At 36.1% G+C, this 19465-nt stretch overlaps 4 protein-coding genes across 8 annotated transcripts; 2 read left to right on the plus strand and 2 right to left on the minus strand.

Moving 5' to 3' along the window:
* The first annotated feature begins 257 nt into the window (after positions 1-257).
* LOC7460411 (wound-induced protein 1) lies at positions 258-1394 on the plus strand. Its single transcript, XM_002323001.3, has one exon. The coding sequence runs from the start codon at positions 361-363 to the stop codon at positions 844-846; it is 486 nt and encodes a 161-aa protein (XP_002323037.3). The 5' UTR covers positions 258-360; the 3' UTR covers positions 847-1394.
* A 1211-nt stretch (positions 1395-2605) lies between these two features.
* LOC7460412 (uncharacterized) lies at positions 2606-5826 on the minus strand. Its single transcript, XM_024587283.2, has 2 exons — positions 5494-5826; positions 2606-4774 (listed from the first exon to the last, which is right to left on the minus strand). The coding sequence occupies exon 2, from the start codon at positions 4553-4555 to the stop codon at positions 2795-2797; it is 1761 nt and encodes a 586-aa protein (XP_024443051.2). The 5' UTR covers positions 4556-4774; positions 5494-5826; the 3' UTR covers positions 2606-2794.
* A 2460-nt stretch (positions 5827-8286) lies between these two features.
* Positions 8287-10817, minus strand: LOC7488763 (alpha-soluble NSF attachment protein). The gene is made up of 9 exons (XM_002323614.4): positions 10440-10817; positions 10307-10356; positions 10149-10221; positions 9969-10048; positions 9575-9726; positions 9226-9385; positions 9079-9126; positions 8743-8823; positions 8287-8572 (listed from the first exon to the last, which is right to left on the minus strand). The coding sequence occupies exons 1-9, from the start codon at positions 10582-10584 to the stop codon at positions 8495-8497; spliced, it is 867 nt and encodes a 288-aa protein (XP_002323650.1). The 5' UTR covers positions 10585-10817; the 3' UTR covers positions 8287-8494.
* A 177-nt stretch (positions 10818-10994) lies between these two features.
* LOC7488764 (phosphatidylinositol N-acetylglucosaminyltransferase subunit A) lies at positions 10995-18622 on the plus strand. Of its 5 annotated transcripts, none has more exons than XM_052448120.1 (10): positions 11010-11130; positions 11216-11290; positions 14630-14756; positions 14899-15471; positions 16432-16586; positions 17342-17432; positions 17587-17703; positions 17797-17900; positions 18041-18131; positions 18259-18622. In XM_052448120.1, the coding sequence occupies exons 3-10, from the start codon at positions 14640-14642 to the stop codon at positions 18337-18339; spliced, it is 1329 nt and encodes a 442-aa protein (XP_052304080.1). In that variant the 5' UTR covers positions 11010-11130; positions 11216-11290; positions 14630-14639; the 3' UTR covers positions 18340-18622. The 5 variants fall into 5 exon arrangements, with proteins under 5 accessions (XP_024443834.2, XP_052304080.1, XP_052304079.1 ...); XM_052448119.1 differs by lacking the exon at positions 11216-11290 and adding an exon at positions 11955-12048; XM_024588068.2 differs by lacking the exon at positions 11216-11290 and adding an exon at positions 12414-12522.
* Positions 18623-19465: the final 843 nt, after the last annotated feature.

Below are 19465 nucleotides of genomic sequence, written 5' to 3' on the forward strand. Positions count from 1 at the left end.
GCCAGTAGTACTGGCAATGACTAGCAGACAACTCATCGTTTGTCCACAGAACGGCATTAAATTGTAATTATTGAAAATTAGCGATCATAAAATTCATTGGCATTAAATACATCTAATTCTTTTGAGCTAACATTCAACAATGGATCTCTCATGTCATAAAAAGAAGCCACTGTCCACCACTAGTTCTCAGAAATCATGGTCCTTCCCACAGTGCATAACTCTCCAGAATTTTTCTATAAATAGGTTCCACTTAGCCACATGCCACATACCACGCACCAAAACATTCAAGTTTAGTTCTAAGTTCATTAATTACCTGCCTTGCTTCTTAGTTTACTAAATTCAAATCCAGGATACAACACCATGTCTGCCAATGCCATTGAATCCCCTATGCCGGAATCCTTTTTGAAAGTAGAAATGCAAAACAAGGGCATTGTTGATGCACTGTATAAGGGATTATCAAATGGTCACATGGGGACAGTGGCCAAACTCATAGCAAGTGATCTAGAATGGTGGTTCCATGGACCTCCACGATGCCAACACATGATGAGAATACTCACCGGGGAGTCTAGCCACACCAAGTTCAAGTTCGAGCCAAGAAGCATTGAGGTCGTCGGTGATTGTGTGATTGCGGAGGGCTGGGAAGGTGCACAAGTTTACTGGGTGCATGTATGGACCTTGAAAGATGGTGTGATCACACAATTTAGAGAGTACTTCAATACATGGCTCACCGTGAAGGATATAAGCCCACATGGTTGGGAAATTAGGCATGAGAACCACACCTTGTGGCAGAGCCACCCAAGAGACCTTTTCAGCCGCTCATTGCCTGGCCTTATTCTCGGTATTTAGGGGCTAGTACTTCTGTAACAACTGTGACATTATTGCACGAAAGGGAAATAGACCTACAAGTAATAATACAAGAAAACTGAAAATCATGTGTACTGTACTTATTGAGAATAATATAAATCATATCCTGGAACCTCACCTAACAGCTTAAGCTTTCGGGTTGAGATGGTTCTTTGACATGGTATCAGAGCCTTGATGACTAAGCGGTCACGAGTTCGAATCTCACCATCCCCATTTATTTGATAAAAATTAAGCACAAGGTAATGTGGGTCTGTGCAAGTTTCAAGCCCAAAGGGCTTTCACTTGAGGGGGTGTGTTAGAGAATAATATAAATCATATCCTGGAACCTCACCTAACAGCTTAAGCTTTCGGGTTGAGATGGTTCTTTGACACCTATTAGCTTAAGCTGATCAGTTTTTTCGTCTTAATTTAAATTCTCTTCTGAAAAATATCTGAACCCGTACCATATATATTATGGAATCAAGCATGGTACCTAGTTTCTTACTGGAAGAATTTTCCAGTAAACTGGGACGTTGTTGAGCTCTTCAAAAGTTGTCTGATCATGATGTGGAAATTAAATAAGATGACCTGGTACAGTAGTACCTGGAGTGGTCCAACACCATGCAAATTAAGGAGTTAATTTCAGGCATTAGACCATGCAATGACTTGCGATATATAGGCCATTCTATATTTGCTCGTCCTTTTCTGTCCAGTCATACTACAATGACACCCTACCTAGGCACGGATTTTCAGCATTAATTAACATATTCAAGCTCAATCCTGGTCATTTCTGCTTATAAAGTGGACCCTTTGTTATCCATAATTGAATCCAATCAAAGACCAGAAGATATTAATCAAGTCAATTTACCTGCATGCATGGTAAAAATTCGTTTCTGTGTTGATGTATCAATCCCAATTCCCTACTGTAGAAGGTAACCTCTAAAAGCATGTGAATGGTAGAGAGTAGTGGCCATTTATGCTCAAGGGTATAGAAGTTTAAGCTGAGGCTAACGCAGACTGGCATGAGTTGCAGAAGGTCCTTGTCATGAGGAGCACTGAATCCAGTTAATGTCATGTGCAGCTCGTAAAACGTCTTGCACGATCATATAAGAATCTAATGCCTAGTTCAAGATGGTATCAGGAACGTAAGACAAATTAAAGAAGAATAAAAAACTACTCGAATTTTGTTGACGTTAAAAGATTTCAAGGAAAACAATCATAATCTTAGGAATGCTGCCATGCCAGCTACTGGTCTGTTGTAATGTAGAATTTTAGTTGATGCTACATCCGAAGAGCTCACGAAATAAACTATAAGTTAGGTGGCTTTAGCGCAAGCCATACATGAAGCAGCCTTCCAACAGAACAACACAAATCATGCTTTGAAAATAAGTTAAGCAGAAAATAACAGCTGAAACAACTGTATATAAGCAATCCCAAGATTCATGACTGCAGGATTTATGCAACAGATTGCGATCTTAAAATGTAAGCAGCCTTTGAGGGTCGTGATTAGTTTTTCCACCCCTGAATAGAGGATTATTCGAAAATAAATCTCTTGATCATTTAGCCAGGATATATAATTTTTTTGCGAGAGAGAGGTCCTCAAATGGAAGCAAAAGAAATAATGACATCCTATATGTTTTGGAAACCAATGAACCAGCACAATTACTGCAGTTCATTGAGCTTTCAGCAGTAGGTTTCGTCAAGCACCTAAAGACAATGCCCAAAAGTTAGCAAAGAGAGCAATCAAACTGCATGCAAGATCTAAAACTTGAAGTGATGGATTTCGGTTGCTAGCTAAGAAAAAATACAACGGATTCATAGAGGTAGACACAATACAACATGTTAGGTAGCATCAGTATGCTTTAAAATGAATCTTTGGAAATTAGGCACACTGTTGCGCATAAATCTCTTAATCAAAAGCGAAAGCACATGGTTGTTCTCTGCAGAAGTGCTAAAGGTGATTATTTTCTCTCAATATATTTTGAACAGTAACTTCCTTTTGTATCAAGGCCAAAGCTGGCGGGTTCATAAAATCGTCAGTATCTTTCATGGAAAAATCCTCCTCCACCTTGGATAACTGCCTGCCAGGACTATAATGATCTCTTGACAGTCTGCTTGGACTCGGAGAGCGCTTAGCCCCAAGCCCCAACAGTCTATGACCGTAATGAAATGAAGTTGGGCTAGACATGAACTGAACTACTCCATCTTCACGGGGCAAGGAGGGGAGTGTGGGGTGGTTAATCTCATTTGTTTGTTTCCTGCAAAACTTATCCTCGACAATATCATAGAAGTCAGCTGTGCGAACTTCTTGGGCAAGGGAGCACCAACAACAAAAAAGCCACTGTGCGCAGTCTGCAATGGCTGGTTTTCCAATAAATATGTTACTTTCAGGCAAATTGAATCTCTTTCTCATTTGGATCCTCCAGAAGCCACCATAGAGTAGACCAAACAAGCAGAGCGCAATACCAGTTAATCCAAGAGCCACCCTGACAGTCTCATTGTCAATGTTGATGGCAGCCAAGTTGAAAATCCAAAATGGAGCTGTGCAGAAGAGGAGAAAAGTGGCAATGTGAACATACATGTTTCCAAATCCAAGTCTTTCCATATTCCACCCAAAAACACAAAAACTGCAGAAAAGAGAAAGGTAAGCTGTACGGATGTTGTCCCGAAAGTCAAACAACCCCCCTCTCCACTCGGGTGCATACTCAACTATTCTCTGTTCATCTCTTGATACAAAGGAGAATCTTTTCTCCAGTGACATGCGGTGGTTAAGATGGCTAGCACTATTTGTGAGAGTTTGATTCTGGGCTTCCTCATCAAATTCACAGTCATACTCCTTACCAAGGGGGCTGATGATGGAGTACAAACCTGCCATTGCTGGAGCAGCAATGGCAACAGAAAGGCAGATACCAACACCTATAGCAGGTCGTTCAGATCTATTATATTCCAAATTAAGACTACATAAAGCATACTGAGCAAAGCAATTCAAATGGAGTAACATAACCACTACCATCATGTGAGCCCATTCATGAGGTTTATATGTGCCATTTTTGCAGTATATTTTTCTGAGTTTGGTTATGTCCTTCGACCTCCACCTACATAGAAGTACAAGGTGGTAGAATCGCTTTGGGTGTTGGTACAAACACATAAGAGTAAACAGAGCATTGAGGATTTGATTATTGACTTCAAACCATGCATCTCTCTGTGATTTCTTTGGTAGGGCAGCGTCCAACATTCCTGTCATTACAAGAAAAAGGATTGCTCCCGAGACTGCGACACAACTTATCCATAAAAAAAGCACCATGTTAAAGGGATTCTTGATCCAATTTCTGCAGATGCTCCATAAAGATTCCCAATCAATTTTCTGCGTTGTGAATCTGTTAAAATGTTCTCGATAACCTTGGCTAGTGGAAGAAGGTACAGAACGTGAAATTTCATCTCTTTCCTCTGCCATCTGCTTGAATTTAGTCGATGGAGAAGATAAACCACCATTGGAACTAAATTTCAGCATGTTTAGCCTCCCCGGAATAGCTTTTAATGCATTTTGTTTCCCCACGCTCAGTTTGTCATCACTCAGAAGTGCCTTGCGCGAAGTTGAAACATCAAGGGCAGCATACTTATCATTACTAGCCTTAGGATCATTTTCAGTCTGATTTGCCGGCAGCTCTTCCTCAAATTCTGCCAGGCCTCCTCCACTGCTATTTAAAACCATTTTACCAGAAAGCTAGACTCTTCTTGAATTTCTCAGGATCTGATATCTTTGAATCCACAAGCCTACAAATGGATGTTGTTTACACCACTATGCCAAATGCCACAGACCAGAATGCTAAACCAGGCTAAACCTCATCATCTTCACAATTTTCATCACAAAAAAAATTCAAAACCCATATCATGTTGGCGCTGCAAGAGTACCATCAAAACCTATTCAAAACTACACAATAAAGGGCCAATCAGATTCCAAACCAGGTCAATAACAATAAATATCTTGTCTAATATCACAGTAATACTATATCACCTCTACTCAAGAAGCAGAATTATAACCTTCTAATCAAATCAAAAGAAAATGAAAGCCTTAAGAGACTAAAGAAATCGAAAAGCCGAGCTTGTCCAAAAATTTCAGCTTCTAAAATCACTACAATGACACATTGAGTTGAATTGCTTACCAATAAAGAACTCACTGAACAAATAAACACAGGGAGCTTATTTTTAACATCAGTGATTACAAAACAAGACTTTTCTAATCCAATACCTGTAATCATTATCAAAACCCATGGAGAGAGAGTTAACTGATTTAGCACATCAGCAATAAGTTTCTATGTTAGTTTCAAAACACCCTAAAAGCCATAAACTTGAACAATCATCATATTATGAATTTCTTTCAAATCCCACCAAAAAGCTAGAACCCATAAGCTTTCTCATGACAACTAATAATGTGAAAGAAAACAACACACGAACACTAAAATTAGCGACTAATCATCAAACACATTAAAACAAGTCCCCGACAAACACAAAAATTGAAGTCCAAAAAACTTTCAAGACAATTCAGTGTGATAAGAAAGGTTTAAGGACAAACCCAGAAAGGAAACTAAAGAATGAAATGATTTTATAGGAAAAAAAAAAAAACATAGCAATGCTAAAGCTAAACAGTACCTGAAGGTTGCTCATGGAAGGTGATCCTCCCAAGTGTTTCCTTGCTGCCTAAACATTAACGAAAAAGAAGGGCCGAAGAAAGAAAAAAGAAAACGACCAAAGCTTTACCAAGTCTGGCCTGACAACAATCCCAAGAACACAACAGTGCAAGGGTCTAGCAGATGTCAGAATATAAGTAACATTATTATTTTGCTGTCTTTGTTCTTTTTCTTCTCTTTCAAAATTTAGGTTGTCAGCAACTCATGAAGATTCAAAAATTTACAGCCCAATTCCGTATTGCTTTTCTTTTTGAAAGTGGTCAAAAGGTTGGAGGTGACATAAAGGTTGTCGCCCTCAAATGCTTTTCTGTTTTTGTATGTGTGCATTTAGGGAGAAGTAAATATTCTTTAGTCCCCAAACTATTCTGTGATTCTCAACTAGGTCATCAACAAAACAAACTTTTTGTCTCCTATCATACATTATCAATTAACCCACATTATTCAGGTATATGACGACAAAAGTATAATTTTTAAGTTAAATAGGTCCCTCTTGTTTATGATTGTAAAGGAAATTTTTTTTAATAGAAGATTTGAGTTAATTGGGAATAATAGTTATGTACAAAATAAATTTTAAAATATAAAATTGTGTTCAAACTGTATTATTTTTTAAATATTTTTAACCTATGTTATTTTTTCAGAACTTTTAACAAATTGTCATTTTTAAAAAAGAATTCTTATTATGAAGTCTCATAGTCAAACCCAAATAAAAAATAAAAAATTGATTGGGATTTAATATTAATGAATAATAAGATATATTTAATTTTTAAATTTTAGGTTCATATTTTGAAGTTGGTATTGGAAAAATTTTAAATTTCTCGAGCTTAAAACATAGGTCAAGACATATTATTTGAGGGTTAGCCTCAAGTGATGCGTCCAAGCTCACAAAAAGATGTTGGAGTTGCCCAACACCCGGGCTCGGGTCAAAGCCTGAGCGCAACTCTCTTTCCAGACTTACATGTTTTACTCGAGCTCTTAAAAAGTATTTGGAAACTTGCTAAAAAATTTTGAGCGCTCATAAACATTATAGACTTCCTGTCAAAATAGAAGAAATCTTGATCCAGTCAAATTAAAATAAATTAAAATAAGAAAACTTATTATGTTACGTGAATCATTAGACCAAGAAAAATCTACATGTTTTTTCAGCAAAAATATCGTGCTGTATTCAAAATTACATCGTTGAATTATCATGTGGGACTTTAGACCTATCTGATGCTGAAATTTCTTATTGGGACTTACAGAAGAGGTTCCTTTTCTTGGGCTGAGAAAATTTTTCAAGTTGAACTCATGGTTGCTTATGGGCTCGTGTCTGTGGAACCCAGCTTAGGCTTAGGTTCTCAAGCCTCACTGGTTCCTGTAGCCCCCCTTGGGAAACAAAGAAGGTCGATCCATCTGTCGTTAGAAGGCTGCTGCCATTGACGGTCGCAACTCTCCAATTTTGGTTCTGCTGGCGTTGGCTGAGTGAGGATCGTCATTCTCTACGTTAAGACAAGAGCTGTCTTTGGAGAAAGTCAAATACTTGCATTATAGTGCCTCAGGCCCCTCAAAAGAATAATTTTCCCAAACCAGCAAAAGCACAATTGCTTGAATTAACCTCTGTCTAGAGTTTAGAGGGCACCAGTCGTCATCAAAATCCGGCTCAGGTCAAGTTTCAAATCATGGATTTGCCTATTAATTCTGCCGATTTGACCGGGTTTAATAGTTATGCATGCACTTCTGCTATACCTTTTGTGTAGGAAGAAGCATCTTCTCCCCTCGAAATTGAAACTCCACCTGCACCAACAATGCCTTGAAATTGAAACTCCACCTGCACCAACAATGACATATTACAAGAACACAGTCCTTCGTTAGGCTACTCTAATTTATAGCTTAGTTTTCTAAATCTTGTAAAACACTACTATACAGGAGCATTTTTGGAAGAATTTAAGATGACATCAAACTATTATTTGTCGGTAAACAAAATCAAATGTATTCAAGTAGGTTTTTTTGAAAAATATTAATAAACTAAACCCATGTTTCAAGTTGTTTCATGAAATCTGTTGGACAAGCGGATCCGCATCTCTTACAGCCAACACAGTCTTCTGTTCTTGGAGCAGAAGCAATTTGCTTAGCTTTACACCCGTCCCAAGGAATCATTTATAATACATCCGTGGGGCAGGCCCGAAAAGCAATCTTCAATTTTAAGCACAAACACTTGAGAGTACAGGCCATAAAAAAAAACACGCCACAATTCACAATAATCTCATAAAAGTGTGATGACAGTCGCAAAACCTTGAAGCAGTTTGGAATAAACCATTATTGCAAGCAAAATTGAACAAAAGAAAGAACTCACGAGCTTACACTACCACGAAACATAGCAAGGGTAAATAATCTAGTGACAATTTGCCTTTTTTACGAGAACCGGGAACATCATAAGCAACTGTAACTCCAATAATTGATCTTGCTCGAGCTGGTTTTTCATGCAAACATACGAGGACACGTTTGAGATCCCCAGGCCGGACCATCTAACAATGGGTGCTTATCACTACTTAAACTAACACAAGGAAGAGAGTCTTACCACAACTTTCCCAGAATTAGGGTCCAATTGACTGCTCGTGAACCACTTGATAATTCAGATTCTAGTCCAGATTTTAAGAGAGATTTTTAAGTAAAATTCATGAAAAATTATAACGTGTTAATTAACCAAACATATACTTGACCCGATTCTTATGCCCTTCTACTTGATGAGGATTAAAGAATTAGGTAATTTACACAAGAATTGAATAAGGTATCAAGACAAACCTTCATTAATATCTATCAATTTTTCACACAAAATGCAAGCTTATTTATTCCAGTATAAGTGCAAAGCAATGGACCTGAAAAAAAATACATATAAATATGTATGCTATAGCTAGTGCTATGCTCTTAATATATACAGCTCTGAGAGCAATATTTTGAATTATCGAAAAGAAGAATCACTGGAATTTTCAGGTCAAATCATCCTCTAGTTCTTTGGACTTCAGGGCATTCTTGACTTTCAACAGAAGTGTGACCTTCCAAGAATCCTACATAACATAACATTCCAGGTCAGTGCTAACTCTGTAATGTTTACAAAATGTAATGTTGAGATCAGTGCAGTCTTTGCCAAATTACGGTTGCAACTGATTCAGTAAACTTCAGATTCCAAAAGAAAGAAACTGCAAGAATTAAACTTCAACGCCAAAAAAAGATGTACCAGCTTGGAAATGCTATCAAATTCCTTGATAATGGAAGTGAGCTTCGGAACATCCTCCTCATCAATTGCAGTAGCTAAATCCTGAAAAGTTATAATAAAAACCAATGAGCATGATGAAAGCACTTGCAAAATGACACATCAAGGTCACCATTTCACCAGCAACCTATTGCCTAATCTTCATTCCATTCAACCAATTTCTTTACCAAATTAGCAGCATGCTATTACGTCTATGAACTCAAAATGCTGAAAAAATAAACTTAATACCGCACAAAGTAACTCAATTACATATGATGCATGAAAAATAGCAAGCCTGATAATTGAGAAGCATCCACTTACTGATAAAAATTTGTATTCCCGAGTTCTAGAAAATGTTGGATCCAAATTCTGCACAGCCAATTGATATTTTATTTATTCAGAAAAGTAAACGACATGTTGATACAGATACACATGCAAATAGATATCCATTGTCTATAGCAACTGAACCTCATATTGCTCCAGTGCATTGGTTATGGCAACAACATCGCCTCTGCAGAGTTGGCAAATCCCAGCATTGAGAAGATGTCCTCGTACTCCATATTTTAACAAGTTATTGTTGAGCGACTGTCGTGCTACATCTTCATATATCTGAATTGCTTTCTGATATCTGAAGAACAAAGTGAAACAGAATTAATTCATCCACAAGATAGAAATCATGCCGTCCCCACTATCCACAAGATTGTGATTAAAGAACAGAAAACAAAGTAAAACCAACTAAAGACTCCCAACTGCAGGAGTGTAATGGTATATTATCAAGAAAATTTAATAGCTTTATTATTTAACTGAATTCACTTACTGTTCAAGTTGAGCAGAAATTTCTGCAACTTTCAGCTTGCACTTGTTAGCAAGGGAGTTTGATTCTTGAAATTCAAAATAATCCGCAGCCTTTTCAAAGTACATAATAGCCTTGTCACTGTTTTGCTCGAGCTCATACAACTCACCAATTTCCTGAATCAGGAAAAAAAAAATGTCTAAAGATATTAGTTATCCATATCAACTGCATAACTTACACTTTAATGCTATCTAGACACTACAAATACACATGTCGGATGCATATGGGCAACAATAATTTTTTAATCATCAAGATTAATACCGAAATCCCTATATTATCAAAATAAATTAGCCCATAATCACTACATAAACAAGCAAAATGACTCCTAAAAATTATTCATTTCTACAAATCATAGTACCTTGCAATACTTTGCAGCATTGCTATACCTTCCCATATCAACATAAATATCCACTGCTTGCAAATAGCACGAGATAGCCCCTATAAGAACAACAACAGCATAAATTATTGACTTAATAAAATACAAAATAATGGGATTTTAATGTCATAATCAATTAAAAAATCAAATCTTAACAAACACCTTTAGTTGATGTTTTCTTGTAGCAGCTTGCGGCATCTACATAAGCAGTAGCAGCTTCATGTCTGCTATCCAACTGTAAAAACAATTACTAACCTGATTATCATCACAAACACTAATTACAATTAAGGAACAGTTATTAAATTACATCATAATCATACCTTTAAATGACAATTAGACAACTTGATGAAAACAGACCCAGCTTTATCCCCTGTAAAAAATAAAATAAAAACAATTATTATAAAATGGATTAAAAAGGAAATAAAAAGAAGAGGAGGGAAGTGGGATTTATACAAGATTTGGCGAGTTTAAATTGATTGGCGGATTGGGTAAGCAAATCAGCAGCATCTTCGTATTTAGAGCCCAGTAAAACCCAGCCGTTGATTTTCTTATCTGCTTTTTTCTCGAATTCTTCTCCTCTTCTAATGTGATCCCCCATTTCCTTGATCTTTGGTTTAGCAGTTTTCTATCTCTGCTTTTGATTTTCTCCTTTTCCCTTCTCTTTGTGTTGAGAAAGGAAAACAGCGAGAGGATGATGGGTGGTTTGGTTGGTGAAATAGCGCGTGAAGGATTAGTCAATCTTGCTTCAAACTTCACAATGAAGGCGATGCCTTCTGTTTCGAGGTATGATTTACCCCTCAAGTATCGAGGTCCTGTTAAAACAAGTTCCGTAATATCAATTTGTTGACTGTATCTTTAAGCCATAATTATTAAACCCGGACCGGTCGGGCGGGTCGATCCGTTCCGCTGGACCGGTCCGGGTTAGAAGATAGACCGGAAAATTAAAAAACCCGGCCATGACCCGGTCGACCCGGGTGAGACCCGGCACATATACATATAAACTTTACAAACAGCAGAAGGAAAGAACAATGTATTCTGCCCTAATTTCAGTCGAGTAGAAGAAGAAAGCCAAAGCTGTTCAGTGGTGAATCGGTAGATCAGAGTTCTTCTACAAGCGGAGAATTAACGGAATTTTCAAGCCAAGGTAAGAACCATATATTCTTTTAATTTTAAATGCTGTCTAGTTCAGGTCATTTAAATCCTTATTGCCTTTTCTGATCGCTTTGAAGCTTTAGTAAAGCTCTCGATTCGCTCGCCATAACAAGCTGAGCGTCATGGTCGAACACGCACACCCTTACCTTAAGGTAAGGCACGGTTAGCCGGTCAAGAGACAAGACTTTATTAGAAAAAAGGACAGTCACAGACTCGCGTTTAAGTCAGAGTCTCAGTGAACAAACACTCACTTAATCGAAAGCTAAATAATAAACTTTGACTCTGCCCAGTAGATAGGAAAACTGTGAATTAATGGAACAACTTAGTTTGTTGTGCGTCTACTCATTCAAAGCAATATACCCTGAGAATCAATAATCAGACTGTGTAGAATCAGACTGCATTCAAGTTCCTATTCCTGTCGCTTTAGTTGATATCGAGTTACTTCTGCTGCAAAGGCATGCATTTGTCTTCTACTGCAAAGGCATGCAAAAGGATGAACTTGATCAAACTGTCCTCAATTTTCATTGCCATTTGTGAAGTCAATTTAAATTGGTCTGTTAATCTCCAAACTTAGCGCGTGAAACACCGATTTGTTGTGAGGTTTTAATGTTCTGATTGATTCTAGAAAATCACAGTAATTCAACGTTCTGGGAATAAAATGATTGATAGTGATTTGTGTTTTGGTTATGATGAAACAGCAGTACTGTGTATATATATTCAAATTTTGTTATGTCTGTTATTGCCGTAGATTATAAGAATTGATTTGTGAATTAAATAGTAGTAAGGACTTATATTCTTAAATCATTACGTTCGTAGCTGTCTTCAGAGAATACAGCCAAAGCTCCTTGAAGTACAGATGGTTTTTTAGCCGGGTTGACCCACAAGACCCGTGACCCGGTCATTTTACCAGGTCAACTACTGGGCCTGGTTTTATAACTATGCTTTAAGCTATTATTTTTTTATAGGTTTTATATTTAATTTGAGATCAATTTGGAAAAAAATTGAATTATTGAATTATCTTATCAATGAACAAATCAATTATTTTTATTAATCTGAGTAAATTTAATGAGGTTAATGAAAATACTAAATATATTAGGCTGAATTAATATTCTATCTTGATTTTAAAATTTATCGTGACAAGTTGATTCACTATACAAGTTTAAATTAAGCTGGATTTCAATAACCACCCTCCCTCCCTTAACAGACACAATAACCCTAAAACAGTGAACTCTCTTCTCTCTTCTCACTGCCCCTCTTATCCTCTCCGGTTTCCAGCACCTCCCCAATTGCAGTTGCAGCCTCTCGCTTCTCTTGCGTGCAGCCACCGTCCCTAACCCTCAACAGCAGTGCAGCCTCTCTCTTATCTGTATGTTTCTTCTTTAAGGTTGGTTAGTTTCATTAACTCATGATACATCATGCATCTATTGTTAGCTATTAATTAGCTTTATAATCCATGTAGATGACTAATCAAATCCCTTAAAAAGATATATATAATCAATTCCCAATTGCGTATACTTGCATTGTTCAAGAATCATTGAATCTGCCATGTTAAACAAAACATTTCTGCATAAGAAATTTAGCAGCTGGAGTAGGTTATTTAACACAGCTAACTAGTTGATATATTATGATGTTGATGCTGACTTGCCCTCAAATCATTGTAATAGCTAAATTAATAGCTGATCTTGATGAATGGTTCTGGTCTTACATTGAATCTGATTTCTTTATTATGTTTTCAGTAGCCAGCAAAATGTTGTTGTTGCTGTTGTTGCTATGCGATTTTCCTATAAGATGTTTACGAAAAAGATCATTGCCTTTCAATCTTTTGTGCTGCTGAGCTTCACTGGTCTTTTGAGTATGTGAAGATCTATGTTGTCCTCTTGGGCATTTTTTTTTGTGTCGGTGTGTGTGAATTATCAATTATGGGAATTTTCACATTCTTAGGCAAGGAATTCCATCCAAGCTAGGTAGCTGATTTTTTTTAAGAAAAAAAAAAGGAAAATTTAATGGATTAATTATAGAGTTGGATGCACAAACTTGTGTGGAAAGTAATTGATGATAGCATGCAGTTCAGGGAACTGTTATACTCATATATACTTTACAAGAAAGCTTTTGAGCTAGGATATGCTGTTATGCTGTAGTTTCATAGTTTGTAAGAAAAGTCTGAAAAAAAGTAGTGAACATTTCATATGCTTCTATGCTGATTTATACAAGCAAGGTTTGATTGAATTGATCATAAATCATTGACATATTGGAATTTGAATATCTGAAATGTGCATCCTTTTTCTTTGGATAATTATATATGCACTATGACTTGATGGTGCCAGTCAGAACTCCATTCTGTTTTTAATTGTGGTAGTTGGTTCTAGATAATTCTTTCATCAAACTAGACAATAGAGTTGTTGGAAGCTTTTGTTGCCATCCTTTTAGGCAGAGGAATTTTCCAGATTTCATTTATTTTTCCTACATCCTGTTATCAATTTGGATGAATTGGATCACTTGTGTATATCTCAGGATTTTGCCTAAGCTGCCAAGTCAGTTTTATAGTCTATTTGGGAAGCTCATAGAAAAAGGGAATGGAAGATATGCTGAAGTAAAAATCCGTAGAATTATTTATGGGCTTGAAAAGCCCTTGGTAAAAACAACTCAGGGCCATTGTAAAAAAAGTCCAAAAGAAACTTTGAAAAGCCCAAAAAATTGTATAAATAACTCAAGCCCATTGTAAAAAAGCTTAAGAGAAGCCTTGAAAAGCCAAACCCAATAAAAAAAGCCCAATTAAAGTGTAATAGGTTTTACTAGATTGAAACAAAAAAACTGAACTAAATCGAAACTGGTTGGTTTGAACTGGTTTTTGGTTAGATTCCAAACCTTGAACAATTTTGGTTTGGTTGTTTTCTTAGTCCAAAACTAAATTGAAATGAAAATGATCACCCTTACAATATATCAAATTTATAGTCCAACTTTATTTTTCTATAACCCGGATAGTCTTGGATGACATATGCCATTAAACCTGATATTGGTATGTACTAACAAATATAACCCTAAACAAAGCCTATTATTACTTGCACCCTCACTATTTCTGCAACTCTTCTCTCTTCTCTTGTAATAAAAATCCCCTCACTCTAAAACCCACAAATCTCCTCTCAACAACAACCCACAAAATGGCCATAAGGACACCAATTTTTCACTTTTTTGCTTAATACCACCTCGTCCTTATGCCATTTCTCAACCACTACATCTGATTGTCACCATAGCTACCTGACCACTATTCTGTCCCAATACAATACACAAGCACATCAATCTTTCTTGATCCCACTTGAAGACCAACAACACCATCTGAGAAGCTCTCCATCCACACCCGTTCCTCCAAAGCAAACTCTCTCTCTTTCTCTGTATTAGCTGGTGATGATTTTCTTTTTTGCTATTGTTAGTTCTGAATACTTTTCTCATGAATAAATATTGTAATCTGATAAAATAGAATTTGATATTTACAGCAGGTGATTGATGGCTGATCAGAAGCACAGAATCCTGATGGTTTCAGATTTTTTCTTTCCCAATTTTGGTGGTGTCGAGAGCCATATTTATTATCTATCTCAATGCCTGCTAAAGCTTGGTCACAAGGTAGGTTTACTTGTAAGCTGTTAAAATCATCATCACTTGTGTTTTTCTTGAAAATGTGGTTGCCCACTTGAGAATGTCATCTGATTGGTGGTAGATGTGGTTGATTGTGTAAGCTATTTATTTATATGACATGATTTTTCAGGTGGTTGTTATGACTCATGCTTATGGTAATCGCTCTGGGGTGAGATACATGACTGGTGGCCTTAAAGTTTACTATGTACCATGGAGACCATTTCTTATGCAGAACACCTTGCCAACTGTTTACGGGACACTTCCAATTGTAAGGACTATCCTTGTTCGAGAAAAAATATCATTGGTGCATGGACATCAAGCCTTCTCAACTCTTTGTCATGAAGCGTTGATGCATGCACGCACCATGGGTTACAAAGTTGTATTTACTGATCATTCACTCTATGGTTTTGCTGATATCGGAAGCATTCACATGAACAAGGTGTTGCAATTCACTTTAGCAGACGTGAGCCAGGCCATTTGTGTTTCTCATACAAGCAAGGAAAACACAGTGTTACGGTCAGGTCTACCACCAGAAAAGGTTTTCATGATACCAAATGCTGTTGACACTGCTATGTTCAAGCCAGCCCCAGAGCGACTTGGCAATGATGAAATTATTATTGTTGTGATAAGTAGATTGGTTTATCGAAAGGGTGCAGACTTGCTTGTTGAAGTCATTCCAGAAATTTGCCGTTTGTATCCTAATGTGAGCTTAGTCCGTAATTCATGGATTTACTTGTTTTTATGCTCCTATGCATATGCAGCACTTGAATTACTTTATCAGATGGATAGTCATATACAGATGTTGCAAACCACCATAAGTAGGCATTGTTTTATGGGATTTCCTCCACTGTTTAAATTCTTTTTCCAGCATCCACTCCCCCAAATGTGATTACTCTTGTGTCAGACTGGCTTTTTATGTATGGGCCAAAGAGAAGTAAGAACATGGAAGTGATACTGGTGAATGAGTTTTCTTGATGAAATTCTTTTACCAGGTATTATACATGTGCCCTTTCATTATATTGAATTTGAAAGGTTGAGATAACTCTTTTGCAGCCTTTTCAAGTTCCCCTTAAGTATATAGGTACATGACCTCTTGAATGAACACATTTACATGCAAATGCTCTCCTGCCATTTCTTGAAATTCCAGCATGAAGATTATGACCATGAAAGTTTTTATCTTCTTTCATGAAATTTTGAGAATGAATGTATATACTTGAAAATGCTCTCCTGCCATTTCTTGAAATTCGAACATGAATACTAGGATCATAAAATTTTTTATTTCCTTTCATATACTTTTGACCCTTTGTTTCAATTTGATAGAATCATCAATGAGTGCATTACCACATCCTAATTTTGGCATCTTGCTTTTCCTTTCCATTAATATGTCAAACTTGCACGTGGTATCAGGCTTCACAATACAAATTTCTATCCCATCCTTCTTTTGGCTGGTTGATATTCATTATGGGACTGCATTACTAGGATGGGGCTCTGTGAAGCTTGTATTCAACTAAATCTTGGGCCAACTTTTATTTTTTGAGAAATAATCTTGGACTCTCCATATTCACAGAGCATCAGTGGGTAATAGGATCTGTATTTAGGCAATCAGAATTTTACTTATCTCAATTGCTTCTAGTCAAGTCATTTGGAATATGCATGTATTAAGGTCAGGTTCATTGTTGGAGGAGATGGACCTAAACGGGTAAGGCTGGAAGAGATGAGGGAAAGACACTCTCTTCAAGATCGAGTTGAAATGCTGGGTTCTGTACCACATGCTCATGTACGCTCTGTCTTGATTTCTGGCCATATATTTCTAAACAGGTCAGAGGTTCTCTGGATTCTAATATTAGACCATTCTTGTCGTTATTTTAATATAGTAGCTCGACAATTTCCTTTGGCATGGATGTATTAACCCTGAAGTGGAAATACAAATAGTAACAGAGCATTTGGTGGAGGTCTGCTATATATATCTGTTAGTAACATTATTGCAATTAATCATTACAAGTAGATTTATCACTGTTTGCCTGGAAAGAGGTGAAAAACCATCTATTTTTAGCTGTTCTAGATGGATTGTTAGAGATGTTGACTTAAGACTGATCTTCTACCTAGACAGGAGCCCTTCTTTTGCAAAATTTTTCCCTTTGCCTGTTTTTACCGTTTCCTCCTGGCCTTTACATTAAATTGATTTTCACCAATTAATCAAAGGCTTATTCAACAAGAGTCAGAGTTACCACTTCTGTAAATTTGATGAGAACGGGCACATTTCAATTTGATATGCTTTATGACCAAGAGGTGCATGCCTAGTTTTTGGAGGCGATTCTTTTATATATGCTGTAAGTAGCTCCATATTTTGTCAAGAAACTTTGCTTTCACAAAAATCAATTATAAATAATGACACAAAACCTGGCAAAAGGATCTAAAACTATCATAAAGCTTAAGAAAGACTCTGTAAAGGTTGGCAGCCAAAAAATGAGCTCCTGAACACCCAAAAACATCGGGTTGTATTTTGGACATTGCTTCAGGATAAATTTATGTTTTTGTTGGATATTGTCTCATTTTTTTAACTCTTTGGGCAGTTCTTTGACAGAGGCGTTCTGCATAGCCATATTAGAGGCTGCTAGTTGTGGGTTATTAACAGTCAGCACACGCGTAGGAGGTGTACCTGAGGCATGTATCATGAGAGGTTTCTTCTCTGTCTAGTTAAAATGATATCATATGCTTCTCATCTTATGTGAACCTTGCTAGAGACATGTTGCAGAATTGAAATTCTAGAAAATCCCAAATCATACAGAGCTAATTTGTTACTTCTTTTGATGTTTAGGTTCTACCAGAGGACATGATTGTACTTGCAGAACCTGATCCTAGTGATATGGTAAGAGCAACCGGAAAGGCGATATCTCTACTTCCGAATATTGACCCACAACAGATGCATAATCGCGTGAGTGAGCCATTCATGATAACGTTGGTCTTCCTGAGAATTTCATAATAACTGTTCACAATGGCTGAATCTTTGTTCTGCAATTGATGCTAGATGAAGAAACTCTATGATTGGCATGATGTTGCAAAACGAACAGAGATTGTTTATGACCGTGCTTTGAAATGTCCCGACCAAAATTTGTTAGAACGACTCTCACGGTATGCAACTGAGATTTTGTCTAATGAGATTAAATAACTGTTTGCAAATCAATGCAATTTAATGTGAAGTTGTAGTGACTGTTAACCCGCTAAATAGAGTTGATTGGTGTTTTCTGGTGGCTACACTACTTGTTTATTAGGTACCTCTCTTGTGGTAGTTGGGCAGGCAAGATTTTCTGCTTCGTTATGATAATTGATTTCTTGCTATGGCGTCTGCTGCAACTATGGCAGGTACTACCTGTTCCTACTTATATAGAGTCATGACCTTATAGACTAATTCAATTCTCCACATGATATTTGACCTTTTATTCTTTTCTTCACCCCTCTTTTTTTTTTTTTTTTTTGAATTTTTCTTCAGCCAACAGAGGAGATTGAGGAGGTGCCTGAATTTACTTCACCCCGTCACCAAGATGAGGAAATAATCTCAAATTTCAACTAGGAACAAAATTTGGGGTGGCATTGTAGGTTTAAAGTCCTCTTGGTTCATTGAGATGGCCATTGGTTTTGGGTTCCACAGCAAAGGATTCCTCTTCCTTCCATATAATTTCTTTCATCCCTGCGTGTGAGATGAATTTTGATATCAGATCACTTTGTTTCATATATTGATTTAGCTAGTTATTAATTAAATCTTATAAAATTTGTATGCATGTATGTTGTTCTATTTCCAATTAATTGTAATGTATGCTGAAAAAAATAGAGGTAACTACTAATTTTTCTTTGAACTCGGCATCAAGAGAGCCAAAATTTGCAGGAATGATCAAATTAGAGAGAATGTAAGACTTTTATCCTGTTTCGTAATAGTTATTTTTTACTTAAAAATATATTAAAATAATATATATATTTTTTTATTTTTAAAAATTTATTTTTAATATTTTTAACACGTTAAAATAATATAAAAATATAAAAAATTAATTTAAAATAAAAAATAAAAAATTTAATTTTTTTTATCTTTAGTAAGCTCCAAGGAGACTTGCAACTTACAAGTTACAAGCAAGAAGGCATCACGGGATGCTGATGATTAAAAGGAACAAAAGAAAATAGAAAATCAAAACAAAAAGATACATAATGAATACATTTTGGCTGCAACCACTCAACTTCTGCATCATCAACTTGCATATGATGCAAATGTAATATATATATATTTTTATTTTTTAAAATTTATTTTTAATATCAATATATCAAAATAATTTGAAAAAAAAACTTGAAATAAAACAAATATTTTTTTAAAATACTTTTAAAATACAAAAATAAATAGATTTTATCTAAATAAGCGAGAATAACCCAATTTCAACGATGAAGGACTAGGCTTTCTGTCAATAACTCAAACAAAAGTGTATATCATGATTCGTGTACGAATATTCATATAACATGCTAGAAAAAGAAAATAAGCTACAGGATTTCTCAATCCCTTTTCAAAATATTTTTTTTATTTATAAAAATATAAATTGATATTTTTTTTTAGTTTTCATGGTTTTTATACGTTAATGTCCAAAAATTTTAAAAAAATATTATTTTAATATATTTTTAATTAAAAAATATCTTTGTAAAAGCATCATGTACTAATT

Source organism: Populus trichocarpa, chromosome 16 (assembly GCF_000002775.5).
Source record: "Populus trichocarpa isolate Nisqually-1 chromosome 16, P.trichocarpa_v4.1, whole genome shotgun sequence".
Classification (NCBI taxonomy): domain Eukaryota; kingdom Viridiplantae; phylum Streptophyta; class Magnoliopsida; order Malpighiales; family Salicaceae; genus Populus; species Populus trichocarpa.